The 17,206-nt window shown below is 38.5% G+C and overlaps 1 protein-coding gene across 1 annotated transcript in view; it reads left to right on the top strand.

Annotated features, from left to right (window-relative positions):
• LOC126353895 (serine/threonine-protein kinase SMG1-like) overlaps positions 1-8,312 on the top strand; it is a 364,235-nt gene extending 355,923 nt beyond the window's left edge. Inside the window, exons 52-54 of the mRNA XM_050003118.1 lie at positions 1,785-1,955; positions 2,801-2,907; positions 6,005-8,312. Coding sequence (XP_049859075.1) covers positions 1,785-1,955; positions 2,801-2,907; positions 6,005-6,082 — 356 coding nt within the window. The 3' untranslated portion in view covers positions 6,083-8,312. The remainder of the gene's footprint in view (positions 1-1,784; positions 1,956-2,800; positions 2,908-6,004) is intronic.
• Positions 8,313-17,206: the final 8,894 nt, after the last annotated feature.

Here is a 17,206-nt window from a genome sequence, read left to right as displayed (position 1 = left end):
GGGCACATGTTTAAATTTAAGTAACACTCAGGGCCTATCATGAACTTATTTGAACCTCACAAACCATTACAATTATCAGAATTAGGGGGAATTTGCGTTTTATGGAGTATCAGTGCATGGTCTGTACAACAAAAGAACATCAAAGAGAGCAGTGGATGTTGGGAACCGAACTCTGCTATAAATAGCGGCGGGAGATCAACAATAGCTCGCCGTCTGGTTGAAGTCGAGGCGACGAGCACACATAATAGCAAAACTCATAGAAGACAGCTGGGTTGGTCATCAAAATATTATGCCGAAAATGGAAACAACAACTTGGCTGAAAACCTGGGAGCTCACTATTAATCAGATAAAGACTCGGCAAACATGATCTCCTAGTCCACCAAGCCTGTATGGTTTGCCTGAAATTCAGAAAGAAGGCATTCAATTGTGACCTGTTGCTCCATTGTGTGATTTGACCAACTAAATAAAGTACTAAATGGCCTATAAAAATATCCTAACTGTGACAACAGAGGAAGTCGCTGAAACACACACACACACACACACACACACACACACACACACACACACACACACACACCTGCCTTAGTATCATGGGGCAGTGTCTGAAGCCAGGAGGAGTATGGAAATCGGGAACATTCTACCCAGAAGAATTCTGATCACCCTCCCACCCAAAGTGGCGTTCCTATTGCCCATGAGCCTACACAGTATTCTAGTACATCTTTACACCAAACGTATTCCCAAACCCTTACCACATGGTTCATGCCCCAGCAGAAGGGAAGACTCAGGTTCAACACCTGACCATTCCATCCACCTTCCACACCCCCACCCCCTCCTATCATGTCCCACCCCTTCCCGTCATGAGCTTATCCTATCCTAACAGAGGCAGGCCTACCTGCGAAAGCCGCCACCCTCTCATATACCAGTTCTGCTGCAATTTCTGAACAGTGTTTTATGTCCACCCAAATGAATGGCCACTGCCAGTCTGTGGTCCAGAGCAGAGTTCACTGATCCTTCTGGTGTATGGCAATTAGTCCCTGCCCCATACTCACTTTCTCCCTTGCTCTGTGACCCCCAACTTCACATGCACTGCACTCACCTCCCCCCACCCCACCTCTGTAGTCCCCTTCCCAATCCATTCCTCCATATCATCATTGGCACAACTCCCATGCCTTCTGCCAGAACGACCTCACTGATGCTGCATTCCTGACCCATGCATCTGCAGCCTGTCCCTCTCAGCCATTAGCCACCTTCCTCACCCACCACCCACACTTCCCTTTTCTGTCCGTTTTTCTCCTTGCCCTTTCCATCCAACACAAATCCTGATCCTAGTTGTGCTGTAGTGCTGAAACAGTGTAGCCCCACTGCGTGTGTGTGGTGTGTGTGTGTGTGTGTGTGTGTGTGTGTGTGTGTGTGTGTGTGTGTGTTTGTTACTTTTTATTTTAAAAGATTATGAAAATATGAAAATTAATAAAATTTGACATTATCTGTGACTGTGTAAGCTGTTGGAGTATGAGCACAGTGTCACCAACTTTGCGACACTACAAAGCAAATCATTGGATGTGCTTCACTTATGCAGCTGTACAAGCCTACAAATTGATCTTTTTTTTTTTATCCAATAACTTTCTTCTTCAATGATTAATGTGTCTCTCTCTTTCAACTTTTCTTGTATGTGATATATTGTGTACTGTGGTACTGATCCCCTAAGACCAGTAAAATTTCCGATGATAAGAGTTCTGATTCTGTTTGTGTGTTCCTGACCTGTTAAATTGTTGATTTGTTTACAGGAAAAGTGTATGGGCAGTTAGTTGAGTTTTCAAAACAACTGAAGCCTGGTGGCCAGGAAGCAAAGCCTCGGAGGCCTCCACTGATGAGGCAAGAGAGCTTGTGCTTTTCTCCCCAGAGAGGCATACCACAAGCTCCAACTAATCACAGGCGTGATCCAAACACAGGCAAAGGTGAGCGGAACTGCCTATATAGATCTTACTATCACATTAGATCACCGAAGTTATTGAAAGGATACAGCTGGTGGTTGCAATTTCAAATAAGAAAGACTGTTTGCCATCATCTGTACAAATTTATTATTTATTTTCTATGGATTTCATCAAAGAGAAAGCTTGCATTGTATTGGCAGTGTTCAGTCCTCTTGTTACTACATTAATGGTGATTCTGTTTATACATAGTGAAGTCAGTTTCCTGCTGATATGAAAATCACGGCCTGTTATACATGGTGCTATAAACAATTTAACACAGATGGTATTCAGTTGAAAGTTGAATTATGTATCTGTCTAACATACAGCTTCAATCAATGGAAAACTCAGGATGGAATGATGACAGGATTATGAGAAGTATAGATCGCTGATCACTGTGTGGTGGAGATCTTGAGTTGCAGGCAGGCACATACACAAAGAGACTGCTAAACATGTACGCCTTCAGCCATAAGGCCTTTTTCTGGCTTAGACAAAAAACACACTCACACCTAAATGTTTAGCAGTCTTTCTGTTGTGCCTTTATGCGACTCAACATCTCCACTACATGGTGAGTAGCAATCTATGCTTTCAATAAAAATGTACAGCTTCATTTCGTTCTATGAAGATTGTTACTGTGACTAAAACCAGTAGAAAATAAATTTGTACTGCTGAGTGCAAACACACAGACCTTGATATTCCTGATAGCAGTATCAAGTCACCTCATTAAACTGTAAGGAAAAATCAGTTTCTTATCTGTGATTTATGCTTACCTACGTCCTCTACTAAGTAAGCAACAGTATAAAGAGTTATAATACATTATGCTTCTTTTTCAGCTGTCCAAGAAAGAAATGCATATGCATTGGGAGTCTGGCGTAGAGTACGTATGAAACTGGAAGGTAGAGATCCTGACCCTAACAAGAGAGCCTCTGTTCAAGAACAGGTAAGGAGAAATGACTCACTTCAAATGAAGTGGAACATTTCACCCTTCCTCCTATCTTCCCCCCCCCCCCTCCCCCCCATGTTTGTTTCCATTGTTCTATATTCCATATTTGGTTATGCACACACTCAAAATATAAAGAAGTTTCCAGTGATACGCACTGAAACAATCGGTACTATTTCCTGAACAATTCCTTCAGTGTACAGCAGGGTGTGCAATGTCCTGAAACTTTTTGATGGATCAAAACTGTATACTGGGCCAGAACTCTTTGATTTGGGACCTTGCCTTTTTCAGGTAATGTTCTCACTTGCTGAATATGCGGGCACAACTCGTGGACCGTTTTCACACATTCAATATTGATTAGCAAACAAAAAATTAAAGTCGACCCACAATTCACTGACTGATGAATGACAGATGGTACAGTTAAAACACAAGCACATGCACATGTGTATCACCTGTCCAGTTACCACTCATAAGTGTCAGTACTACACAGAATGATTTAAAGATTTATTCTAATGCCACAGAATGAGGAAAAGCTCAAAAACTTACTGTGGTTTAGTTTTCTTTTAGCTATGCCAATGCACCACTTTTGCTTGTGTTGTAATCCTAATCATATTATTATCATAGCATTATTTGTAAGGTATTCTACTTTTGCAGCTGAATGTGATATTGAATGGCTAACACACTGCACTCTGGTTTGTTTCCCAGATTCACTTCACGTGAATGCTTTTGGCAAAATTTCTGCTGTTCTTTGAACTCAAACATTGTCCAGTTGTGTTAGTTCTTTATTTGTGATAGCTTTGTTGTTAATCATACATCAAATTTGAACTTTTCCCTGTTTTTCTGCATCTGTTAGTCAGATTTCTATGTAAATGTGCTAAGGCCACTATTTTCAGTTTCTATTGTAGCAGGCAGCCAGTGTGGTGTCCTTAAATATATTTCTGTACATCCTAGTGAAACAGTGTACATTTTTTATGTGAACAGCTCTGATTACAGATTGGGAAATTATCATTTTGACATACGCCATACTGTAAACATCTGGCCTAAATCAAATCCAGTGGTGTTTTATCAATGTGTTTGATTCACTTGCCCCTATACAATGCATATACAGAAATATCTCTGCATAGCAATTACAACCACAGCCATTCACTTGCTGGTGGTCATAAAATAGTCTCATGTGATTACTATTTCAGCTTCATTTTTATATCCCCACTGTAGGTCGTCACATCAGTAGACACACTCATATACAATCAACTGGTTAGTTTCTTGCTTGTAATTTAAACACACTAAATTACTATGTAAGTTGTGCAATGTTCTGCTTACTACTATCAAATTACTACTTAAATTACTGTGGTTTTCAAGTCGGTGGCGACTTGTCTCAAAAATCTGAAATAATCTGGAAAAATCAATTTGGAGAAGTGAGCTAAATGCCAAGGATTCTGAAGGACTCATGGAATTCTGAGAGAATCTGGAAATAGTTGAACTGATTTGTTGACAGAAATAAATGTCCAGTCATTTTTGCTATAAGTGACTCTGAAATTCTGCTTCTGAAACCGTCTATTATGGATTCGTGTAAGCGAAGCATCCACATTTGAACATTTATTTTTGTAGATCAGACTTTGGATCCAGGTCATTTGTTTCAGTGCAAAGTAACTTGGCTAACACTCTCAAAGTGTCCTGTTCCAAGTTAACAATGATCATAGTATGAAGAGTATCTAGTTACAAACTACACTCTAGTTTGGAACTCAATTGTTCTCAACACCTATTGAAATTACATTCGTGTGATACCAGTTCAAAGTGTTTTTGTGAAGTTTCTTGTATACTTAAAATGGGATAGCATTGCACAAAATGCTGATGGGCAGCTGTAATAACAACATTTTTCTAGGACAAGAGCTTATACCTTACAGATGGTTCTAAAACTATTGTTTAATTTTCACTGTTTTGGTATCATCTAGCTGATGGTTTAGCCACAAATATCTCCACCCGTATACTCACAAAATCGGAGTTAAAAGTCTTTTTGGCTCTATTTCTATAATGACATTAATTTCGTCAGTCAGACTTAAAAGGCACTACAGCAGAATTAGGAGCAACTAATATGTTACTTTTACAAAGGTATCTTTTGTGGCTTTCTTTGCCTATTCTGGTCTCTGAGTGCTTACCCCATGATTTTGGTTCTAAAATATGCTAAAGTGTACATAGAATTAAAAAAATACAAAAAAGTGGTCCTGTTATTGGTGTAAATGTACCTACTTCTACTGTAGGGCAATTTATCTTCACTTCATTTGGTATTATAACAAGAAGCAAATTCATTTCATATTCAGAAACGATTAGTTATTACCAAGAATCACACGGTATTTTGAAATAGTTACATGTGATCCAGAATACAGATGCCTGAATGATAAAATAATGTAGATTGTATATCTCTGTGTAAATGAAGTTCATAATAAAGCATTCTAAATTTATATGTAGTAATAGTGTTACAAAGCATTATGATTGAAATTATTTCTTGAACAGTGGAAAAAAATTATCAGTTTTGTATTTATCTCGATCTCAATTCCATCTGAACTACTTATTATCACTTAGAAGTTGAAACAGTTTATTTACGGGCATGAAAGCAAGGAAAATAAAACTTGCTCTCACGTGCGGCAAAAAATTCTTCAAGGAAATTTTTGAATTTGAATAACACAGAAATCTAGGGATTTCTTTCTTTTTTTTTTAAAAAAAAAAGTATAATGGAACAGTGAATAATACAGGAACGAGTAATGACAATTTTATGAACACTGTGTGAGTGAGTGAGTGAGTGAGTGAGTGAGAAAAGGCCTTCTGGCCAAAGCTTAACTGTTTGACAGTCTTTTTGTTGTGTGGCTATCTGTGACTCGACATCTTTGCTATATGGTACTCTATCCTTTTCATAGTAAAGATTAAAATAATCTATTTCTTAGTTTAGAAATTGGCTTAGCTTGGGAAAACCTATGTTGTTTACCACCTGAGTGCACTGATGTTGGCTTTTGTTCCTTTCTGACAGTAATGATTTTATTGTAGCTTCTGTAATTAAACTGATATTTAACTTTTGTGTTTACAAAATATCACCTTGTTTCAGGTTGATTATGTAATTCGAGAAGCAATGTGCCTTAAGAACTTGGCTCTGCTATACGAGGGCTGGACGCCTTGGGTTTGAAGAAATACAAGGGAATGGGCAGGTTCAGTCCACTGGAAGATGTAATCTTCCGCACGTCGCCCCCCAGCTGGCGGGAAGATACCGTGGAGGGGGGGGCACTCGAAGGCAAAGTTGCTTTCCATAAGACTACGGTCTCAACTTTAAAAATAAAAGCAACAGTTACTTTCTCCCTCCCTCCTTATCAGCTGCTGTAACTTACTCATTTCACAGTAAATTGTGACATGGCTGTCATTTTATCAGTACTCTGGCTTGCGTGAACGCTCGCAATTCAAGGGAGGTAATGTAATGTGTTTTAATGAAATTTTCCGATGTATTACATGAAGTAGCTTTCAACATAATCATTATTGATCCTTTCGGGAAAAAAAGAATTAAAATCTTAAACTTATTTTGTAATGTTTCTCATTGTTCATAAAGAAGGTATTTTATTTCTCTCTTACAGAGTATTCGGGATTACGATTTTATATGCTTTAGGATTGTGAAAACAGAATTGTTACTTGAATAGTTCAAAATCATATCTCCTGTCATATGAATCAATTTGTTTTAGTATTTACATCACATTGCTTCCTTTTTATTAATAGTGATTCATGGGAACATGTCTCTAATAGTTACTTGTTTTCCATGTCACAGTAAAACAGCTTAAATTGTAATGTGGGTTTTGAGTAAGATAAGTAACAACACGCATTATATGTAAGAGGCTGAGTTCGAAAACTCAGTAGGATAGGAGGGAGGGGCTTCATGAGAAACTTCTGGCAGTGAAGCCTAAAAAATTTGAAGTTTCATACATTATAAGCAGCAGTACACACACTTCAGCAGCAACAACTGCACGAACCTGGCACACCTGTTTTTCAGTTTCGTATTTCGTCGCAGACTTATGAGTAATTAATAACTTGAGTAATAAGCAGCATTACTTTCTCAAGTTGTGATTCAGTTTTGTTTTAACATATAATAGGAAACATTGTGGATGTTTTATGAGAACATTAGGAAAATTAATAAGAAGTTTTTGGTGGCGGACCAGACGTGTATCAGTTGTTGTAATTGAGAGCTGCTCAATATGTACCACATGCTTGCATGTTGCATTCTTTGTGGTACAAAACACAAGTCTTAGCATGGGAGAAAATTGTCTTTTGCAAGTATATCAGACAAATAAAAGGTAACCAACCATGACTTGTGTATTTCTTTGTACATCCAGTGTTAAGTTTATTATTTGACTGTGAAAGTGTAACATCTATTCAGAAAATAGTTTATTCTGACAGTGGTAATCAATTTTATTTTTCACTTTTATATGTTGCTGATTACCATTGAACGCTCTTCACAATTTTAAGTCGAACAAAATGATATATTTTAATGAAGTTAGTTCTGCAACTGAATATGATTTTTTCCTTACTCGTTAATTGTGTACTGTGAACTTTATTGTATAGTGGATCATTACTAATGTTTTTGAACAAAATTACACCAGCAGTCACTGACTCAAAGTTACGTAACTATGTTTTTTTTTAATTTTTGTTTTTGCTTTGTACAGAATAATGAAACATTTCATCTTTACAAGCAGTAAACCTTTGAAGAACTTCAGGTTGTATGGATTATTAAAAATCGTAACACTTTTAAAAATTGGTTTATATATAAATTATTACATGCTGTCAGTATAGTAAGATCAAAATCTGAAATATCACATGAAGAAAGATGAAAATGTATTCTTGTGTTGCTCTATAGAAGTATAGATTCAGATTTCTGTTGGGCATCTCTGTAAGCTCAACGAATTTACGCATATGAAATGCTTGTCACAACCTGTTTTAAATATTTTGTGCTAAAACATTATAATTTTCCCTATTTCCGTTCAGCAATGTTAGTTTCCAATATTTTGTTCTCACCAGGAATGAATTCAAAATTAAGGGCAAGTGCCACTTAAAAGCTTCAATTATACAAGATTCGTATTTCCCTCATTCTTTATCTTTTCCCATCCACAAATAAAACTTTCATTTTCCTAGTTGTACTGCAATTTATCTTTTTGTTTATCTTTTTGCCAAGAAGTATTGCAAGCAGATTAAATTGGTTAGTTATGTGTGTATATGTTGTGGGAGGTAAACAAACTTCCAGTGAAATGGGTATTGTATGCCAGCAGTGTTGGTCCATCAGGTTGTATGATGTACAGAATAATATTGGTAATGATGCTTGAATATATACTGTTAATTCTTATTCTCCACTCTAATAAAATAATCATCTCAAAAATGTATTTGTGTATTTATTTAACTCTTATTTAAGCCCTTTTCCCATTCCAAGTTTGGAAGTGAAAATTATTGTGAACACTTCAAAATTTAAGGAGAAAATGTATTTCCTTGGTATAGCTGCCACAAGAATTCTGACAGCATACATTCATGTGTGTGCCATGAAGTGAGACTTTGTACACTTGATGAGCATAAACATTCTCTCTTAATCCTTAAAACTTCAGATTAAAGTCATATTTTTAGAACCCTTAGAATAAAATTAATTAGTGCTTCCTGCTTTCAGTAAAATTTTACTTTCCAAGACTTAGTAACTCATGTGACTCTTGTACTTTCAGACAGTCCATGAACTGTAATAAACTGTAATATTGCAAAAAAAAAAAAAAAAAAAAAAAAAAAAAGCAGTACATAAATGCTAGTGATCTGCTGATTGCTTCTATTTTTGGGTGGATTTTAAATCTAATTTTCTTCAAAATTCTGCTCAGAAAGTGGGTTTGTATTATCATTTAAAGCCAAAGTTGTGGCTATTCCTTTGAAAAGAATGCTGTTTGTATGCCATTTCTAATGACTATACATCAACATAACATAAACCTTACTCTTCCTTCCTTCTGCTAAGAAAATTTGTGACAATGTTGAATTTGTTGTTGTTCAGACTAGATATATAAGATACCATAGTCATTAGCATCCACTGTGTTATTTGAAGCTTCTCGGAAAATACTTGATATAGTAAAATAATCAGAAAACACACAATAAAGTAACAAAATCTTGACAGAGAAGGCTAGAGTGCTTAAAGAAATGATAGTATATAACAAGCTACAAAATAAAACAACTTCTTGCTTCCTGGGGCTGCGAAGAGTGGCCAACTAGAATTAAATCATCAACTAAAATAGAGGAGAAAATTTCTCTTGTTAGCAAATTGGTTGTATTTGTGATGTTCCTGGCTATGTATTTAAAGAAAATGCTAGTTAAAGTGTAATTACACACAAGCACACACTCTTGTATTTGTTAATTTGATATGTCAACAATTATAAAAGGATAGATTGCTACTCATAGTAAAGATGACATGTTGAGTTGCAAGCAGGTACAATGAAAATACAATTACACACTAAGCTTTTGGTGAAAGCTTTCTTCACAAAAGAAAGGAAATACACACATTCACACAAGCAGGCACACCTCATGCACGTGACTGCTGTCTCCGGGCACTCTGGCCAGACTGCAACTGTTGAATTGAACAAAAGCAGCAATCTAGAGTGGGGGAAGGGAAGGGGCAGGTATAGCAGAGTACAGGTGTGGGGGGGGGGGGGGGGGGGGAGAAAAGAACATTATCTGGCAGAGCATGCAGAGACTATAAGGTGACAAGCAAGGCTGCCAGGCACAACTTCAGGAGACTGGGTGGAGGGGGCGATCACAATGAGTGGAAAAAGACAGAAGCTTTGTGTGCAGGGTGTGAGGACAGTAGGTTTTTGTAGGTTGCGGCAGGGATAATTTTAGGAGTAAAGAATGTGTCTCAAAGATAGCTCCCATTTCCTCAGTCCAGAAAACCTGGTGGCAGAGGAGAGGATCCAAATGGTTACAGTTGTAAAGCAGCCATTGAATTAAACCACATTATGTTCAGCTGCATTTTGTGCAACAGGGTGATGCACTTTGCTGTTGTTCACAGTTTGGCAGTGGCCATTCATCACAGTGGACAGCTGGCTGGTAATCACACCAACATAAAAAGCTGTGCAATGCTTGCAGCAGAGCTAGTATATGACATGATTGATTTCACAGGTTGCCCAGCATCTGATGATGTAGGATAAGCCTGTGACAAAACAGCAATATGAAGTGCTGGGTGAGTGGATTTGCCAGATTTTGCACTTGGGTCTTCCACAGGGATATGATCCCTGTGACTAGGTGTTGGAATTGGGAGTGGCATAGGGATGGACTAAGATGTTGCTGAGGTTGGCTGGGTGACAGAACACCACTTTGTGAGGTGTGGGAACAGTCTTGGGTAGGATGCCCCTCATTTTTTGAGCATCATGATATATAACCAAAGCCCTGACGAGGGATATGGTTCAGTTGTACCAGTTCGGGGGGTATTCAGTAATTGGGGGACCACTCCTATATGACACAGGAAGTCCGTTGCAATGTTGATGGATTGGTGGGTTTAATCTGGATCGAAATGCAGATATTGTTGATGGTTTGGTGGGTTTAATTTGGACAGAGGTATGGATGGAGCCATCAGACGGGGGGTGGTCAACATCCAGGAAGGTGACATGCTGGGTTGAGGAGTACCAAATGAAGTGACTGGGAGAGAAGGGGATGAGGTTGTGAAGGAATGAGGATAGAATGTCCTGGCAAGAGCCCAGATGATGATTTTTCTCAGTGAACTTGAACCAGATGAGGGGTTTCAGAGGTTAGGAAGGTTTCCTCTAGGTGGCCCTTAGACAGGTTGGCATAGGCGACTGCCATGTGGGTGTCCATGACTATGCTGAGGATCTGCTAGTGTGCCTTCTCTTTAAAGGAGAAGCAGATGTATCTTAGAAGAAAGTTTGTCAAGTGTATGAGGAATGAGGCAAGATAATGTGCACGAGTGGTGGTGGTTTATAGGCAAGTGGCATCAACGATGGTGAGTAGGGATCAAGAAGTAAAGGGTTGGGGATGGTGGAGAGTCTGAAGAAAGTGGTTGGTATCTTTGATGTGGGAAGATAGATTTTGGGCAATTGGTTGGAGGTGTTGGTGAGCAAGTGCTGAAACTCTTCAAGTGGAGGCACAATAACAAGCTGCAGTGAGGTGTTGAGGACTGTTAACGGAGTAAGGAAGGAACTGGATTCATGGGAGAGGTTCAGGGAAGGGCCTAAGGCTTTAAGCAGATATTGGAGGTTATGTTGGACTTTCGGCTGGGATCTCTTTGGCAGAGGAGTCAATTGGCAGAGGCATTCCACCAGGTAGTCACTGACGACAGTGGTGGAATCTTTGTCTGCAGGTAGGATGATTAGCTGAGGATCTGTTTTGAGGCTGTGTATGGCTGTTCTTAGTTCTATTGAAAGGTTAGTATTGGTAGGAAGGGACTTGGGGAAGGATGGTGCTGCTCTCTGCCAATGCTCCAACTAGTCTTTCCACCTCTGCTCCTCTCCTCCTCCTCCTCCTCCTCCTCCTCCTCCAGCCTCCTGACATTGCACCTGGGCAGGCTGGACCTTCCATCTTTTAGTCCCTGCACGCTCCACCAGGCAACATACTCATATAATAATAAAATAATTTAAAACTGTGCGGCCCACCCACAAGAAAATAATTGAGTAGTGCCCAACATTAATTTGTAACAAAGTGAAACAATGTTCTCTTGGCAAGATATCTCCTCTTTCTGTTAGTGCAAACAGCTATTTCATAACATTAACAAAATTTAAATTATACACTTTTTCATTACGGAAGGTGAAGATGCCATTTGTCCAGTGGACCAGTGAACCCCCATAGTAATATTTGTGCCGGAGAAGATTTTACAGTGCATAAAGATTTTAAACTTAAAATATACATTCTCCTGCCTCAGTGATAGATAATTATATATAAAACCTATCTGCCGACACGTACAGTCATGTTTGAAACTGGTAGTCTGCTCTCACATGCTTTGTTGCTTGGCTTGACCTCACCCGTGGAGACCACATACCAGCCACTGAGTTTATTGGCGAGAAGTGAAGAAGGGAGTGGGGCAGGCTGATGTGTTATCCTGAGCATTGGGGCAGCACTCTGGTGCATATCCACCAGAGCCTCCTATTCTCCTCCTGCTGTTGAACCTTGCCAGTGCACATTTCATCTTCCTCCCCACTTGTTTCATCGACATGACACATAAATAGCAGATTTTGATTCTAATTAATATTTATGCTATTCTAATACTTAGAACACATTTTGTCATTGATCCCTGTGAGCAGTTATGTTTCTGAAACTTCAGCAACCATAGGCACCAGTAATGTGACCAGCATTTACTCTCTGTCATGCATGGAGATTCAATGTACAGTGGTTTGAAAACTTGATCTCTCATATGCGCATTGTCTACAGTGTGAAGTCAATATGTGTGAAAATTCAGTTCAGAGGCTTAGGGAAAGCTAATTTCTCTTCCCTGTCACTTGAAGCTAAGCTAAATGTCATGGAATTAAGGAGACCAGCACCAAAGGTGAAGTTAGTCAAGAAAACTGAAAATAAAGAAATTTTAAGAATTTTCATGCCAGACATTTATGAGAAAATAGATGAGATATGTGGTGATATCCCAAAACATATTGTACCGTTTTTCGTGTGGGGTGGGGGGAAGGGGGGGACGGATGAAGAGGCGTTTGGGATTTGCAATCTTGGTTATTTATCATAGAACATAAACAAACATGGGTGGTCTAAATTAAGTATGACTGCACAGCTATATCACAATATTAGACAAAAACTGGGCAGGGCTTAGGCAGTCAATTGAGTCACAATCATCAGATTCACAAAAATCATTAAGTATTCTCTAAAACTGTATATTATGTTGAATATTTTGCTGCCTTTGAGCTCTCACTTCATCAATGTTGTGAATGCAGTGACCCATCAAACACACGAATCTTCCACTGCTCTCTTATAAATTTCACTGCTGAACTTGAAGCTGCACTTAGCGATCAACTTTTGAAGGCTACTGTTTTCAAAGGCACCTATTCAAAATGATTAACTTTCTTGTATGCTTAGCGGTTTATTGTTAATGAATAAGAAAGGGAATTGCTGCAGCTGATTTTGTGTATGTTATCTGTGATAACTGATATTTCAACAATTTCACAACTTGTTGTGGTTATCAGATTCATTTTGTATGAAAGTAAACCTGTAGAAAGGTTTTGGACTTTCATGACTCTTCATCAACCTGATGCAAAAACATTAGCAGAATCGCTTTAAGTTTGCTGGTTACTCTGGATAACTAATACGTATACACTTAATTCTCAGAGCTGTGATGGAGCAGCTGTGGTTGTTAAAGTTTACAGTCTCTTCTCAGTCATTTTAAACATGACTATTTTGTCACTGTTAGGCCCATAAGTTGAAACTGATTTTAGCCCAGACAGCAAATCAGAATAAGGATGTTTAGAATTTTATTTTGTTGGCCTTGGTGAGATTTCTGTTTTGTCCATAGTCCTTTTTAATGAACATCAATGCTGATAAGCATAGTGAGCAAGGAAGTCTTTTTTTTCTGTTTCCAATGTGAGATGAAGTTTTAAATCGAGACCTGTGCAAGTTGTAGACTCGTGAGAGCAAATGGAGGTTTCATCTCAGAAAAATACAATTACTCAAACAAGAGGGCTTCACCTGAAATTAGGGCACCCAGCATATCAGTTTTTGTTGCCTGTATTCAACTGTATTATGCCACTTTTTGACATATTATACAGTCAATTACAAAAACTAGCAGTTGACCCCACTGACTGTACAACAAAGTGTAGAACCTTTCAAAAGAGCTGTACAGGATATCCAAGGTGGTCATCATCAGTATGATTCTAACATACAGATACCTGCTGTATAGTGCGGAGAGAGAGAGAAGGGGAAAAAAAGATCCAAACACTTTTTCACAGGACACCTCATTGCTGCAAATGTATGTAATTCTGAAAAGTTTGATTCATACACAGTGTCGCTGCAGAGGTCTTGTGAAATTCCTTGCGTGCAGTAAACTGAGAATCGAGCTTCACATGGAACAAACAGTATTTAGAACTCTCACAGGTGCTGTTCCATTTCTGCAATCCCTATTCAAAAATAATTTGCAAGAAGCTTTTAGTGAAACTGAAAATGAAAGTGATTGTTACCAGTCAGATGACAGTGTCCAAGATGGAGCTATCCTCCTCTACCCTGAAGAGAATAAAAATTGTTCTGTGAAGTAAGTCGAGAGCAGCTAATAACACTAGCGGTGCTCTCCAGTGTATGTGGCCTCATAGACTCCAATGAATGCATCACTGACATGTTACCTGTTCATAAGGAGAGGAGAATGGATTTTTCATACAAACATCCACCATAAGATTAGTGTATTTCCATACAGCAGTTATTTTGTTACTTATTTTTAGCCTTTTTATGTTAGTTGCTTAGAACTTTCTAGTCAATCTTCCAGTGAACCCACTAGAAAAAAAACTCTATGAACCACCACTGAGACAAGGACAAGTTTGCTTGCTTTATGTATATTATTTTTCCAGAAAAATAAAAATATAAAACAAGCAGCTTTGTCCTTGTCTATATATGAGTCACCTAGATGCAAAACTGACCATGTCCTACACTGTATGTTGTACACATAAGTATGGATTAGTACGAAACCATTTGGGCTATTGAAAAAAAATCAGGAACTCAATGCATGTAAGATATAAGCAAAATAAAAATGGACTTGGACAGTTTTGCATCTGACTTTGCACATGGCCACATTTGCATGCAACTGAAATGGATATGGACAGTTTTGAACATGACTAGTTGTACATGAGGAGAGGATATGGAGTGAAAATAAAACTGTGTATCCATTTTTAATTTCTTTTAATATTTCTGAAGGTGCATGGTGTAACAACTGACAAACTGCAATCCACTTAATACATTATATTTGGGACAACGTCTTCATCTTCTCCCATTAGGCATTCTGATTCAACTGATGCCCCTGACCCGCTGGAACCTAGTAATGTCATGTACCTTGACAGGGATTCACGTTCCCTCCAGGACTCACCATAGTGTTTCTCCAGGAGTTTTGAAACATCCTCCAGTTTCTTTTCATTAATAGGAACAACCGGGTTCGTAATGCAGCTTGAGTTTGTGTGTCCTAAGTGCTTCCGACGTTTGCATACGGATGCTGGTAGGTTGATTCCAGAATTATAATTAGGCTCCCCTTGGACTTTTATAGCAATCTGAGAATCACAGATGATGATCACTCATTTTACTTTCGTTATCTGGAAGGGGAATTATGCTGCGGGTTTAGTGATGTTTTGAATGGCTCCTTTCCAGTCAACTACCTTCCAGCCTCTTCCTAGAATGTGAAGGGTCCCATACTATTCCAAGATGGTATGGTGCTCCGATGGCTGAACTATCACTTCTCATTTCCGCAGTTGCTTTCGATGAGCCCAAAAACTCTATTAGGAGGCATGAATGAATGTCCAGTTACGGGATAAATAACTTCTGTTTTGTTTACTCCTGGCACATGTTTGTACACCCAGTGACACAGCATTGGTACAACTATTGTGTTCTTATTTTGCCCAGGGCATCCATAGGCAATTAATCTCAAAGTTTGTACGTTGCTCATGTCTGTATGACACAAACGGTGGTAAAGAGCTGAACATATTTCATTTGACCCCTTCTTACTTTCATGTTCAAACCAAGTGTACATGAAGACATTATTAGTGGTTAACTTTGATTTAGAGGAACCTACTACAATGGCAAAATTGTATAGGTATAATTGCGTACTGTAATTGACACTCTGGTCAGGTATTTTTGGCAAGGATAAATTCTTTTGGCAGTCAAAGGACATTGTCAGAAGGTTGTCTTGCTTTTCTTTCAGCAGTGAATAGAAACTGTTTGCTTTAAGGTTATGAAGTCTCTTTTGACCCATAAGTTGAGCTTTCTTAATGTCACACTTTTCAGTTTTTATCTGCTTCAAAAGTCTGAGACACATGGAACAAACATCTGTTTTTGGAGACCCAAATCCAATGTTAAAATTTGTATTAAATGTGTTCCTAAAAAAATTCTGCGTGACTCGCTTTTCAGGAGTAACCACGGAATTGTAATGTCACCACATCTTTCTAATGTTGAGAGTTGCAGGTAAATATACACGACGCTTTTCTCCCTGCAGTAATGTGACTCAGTTCAAACATACCTTTTTATATGAGCAATTACTTCCTGTCGTTTGGGCTCATTGTTCATCGTCGGGCGATCACCTCCCCTTCTCTCCTTAGCAATATCTCCAGTCTTGAGGTGATGGTGTGCAATGTTTTGCACTCTTGCTTTTGAATCAGCAAGAATGTTCAAATATGTTTCACGGCATACTTACACTGTCACTGACACGCCAGGTACTTTTTTTCGTACAAAATAAGAGATTCTCTGTCCTCTGTTGATTTGTCTTTCTCCCCTGCAACGAGATCTCAAATGTGTCTTGATACTCATGTATTTCAGAAGGAAATTATCTTGGTAAATTTTATCACACTTTGCATAATAGCTGGTATGAAAAGACTTAATATCTGTCATTGTCAGGCTAGCACAGTCCCATCCGACTCGATGACCACATTTTGGATACTCGGGAAGTCCTTTTGACGAATATCTGAAATCACACATATGAACAAAAAGTTATTCATAGATCAATGTTAGATCATGTCATTAATAATAGTCAACACATGTATTTATTACTTTCACACAAATACAGTTAATAGGGTATACATTTTTTCTTAACACCCTGAACTGTTATTCTAATGTTTAGATTTCCCCCATTTACTGCATGATGTAAAGACAAAAATAATACATACCTCTTCAATTTTGCCATATTTTGTTTCCACTGGTCTTCATGTCGTACCTGCTTCTTAAAACGGTCAGATTATCTTTCTGTGATGCCTTGATTACGTTCCATAATTTATAATTTACTTAGATGAAAAATGTGTATAACTTTCAAACAGCTATAAGAGACCACACAAGTACAATGTTTACATGCTTATGGTAGCCATCTTGCATTACAGTCTCTTGACCCCAGCCTTCAATGCGATTTGTCAAAAGGGACAAGGCAAGTTTTGCACCCAACTTACTGATGGACATGGACAGTTTTGAATCTAATCACACTTTTTGTGAGCTGTTTTCCATAGGACATGGAAAGCTTTGAGCATAAATAGCACCGAGCGAGGTGGCACAGTGGTTAGCACACTGGACTCGCATTCAGAAGGACGACGGTTCAATCCGGTGTCCAGCCATCCTGATTTAGGTTTTCCGT

Source organism: Schistocerca gregaria, chromosome 3 (genome assembly GCF_023897955.1).
Source record: "Schistocerca gregaria isolate iqSchGreg1 chromosome 3, iqSchGreg1.2, whole genome shotgun sequence".
Classification (NCBI taxonomy): domain Eukaryota; kingdom Metazoa; phylum Arthropoda; class Insecta; order Orthoptera; family Acrididae; genus Schistocerca; species Schistocerca gregaria.
Note: the sequence above shows the minus strand (reverse complement) of the source record. Positions and strands in the feature narration are given on the sequence as shown.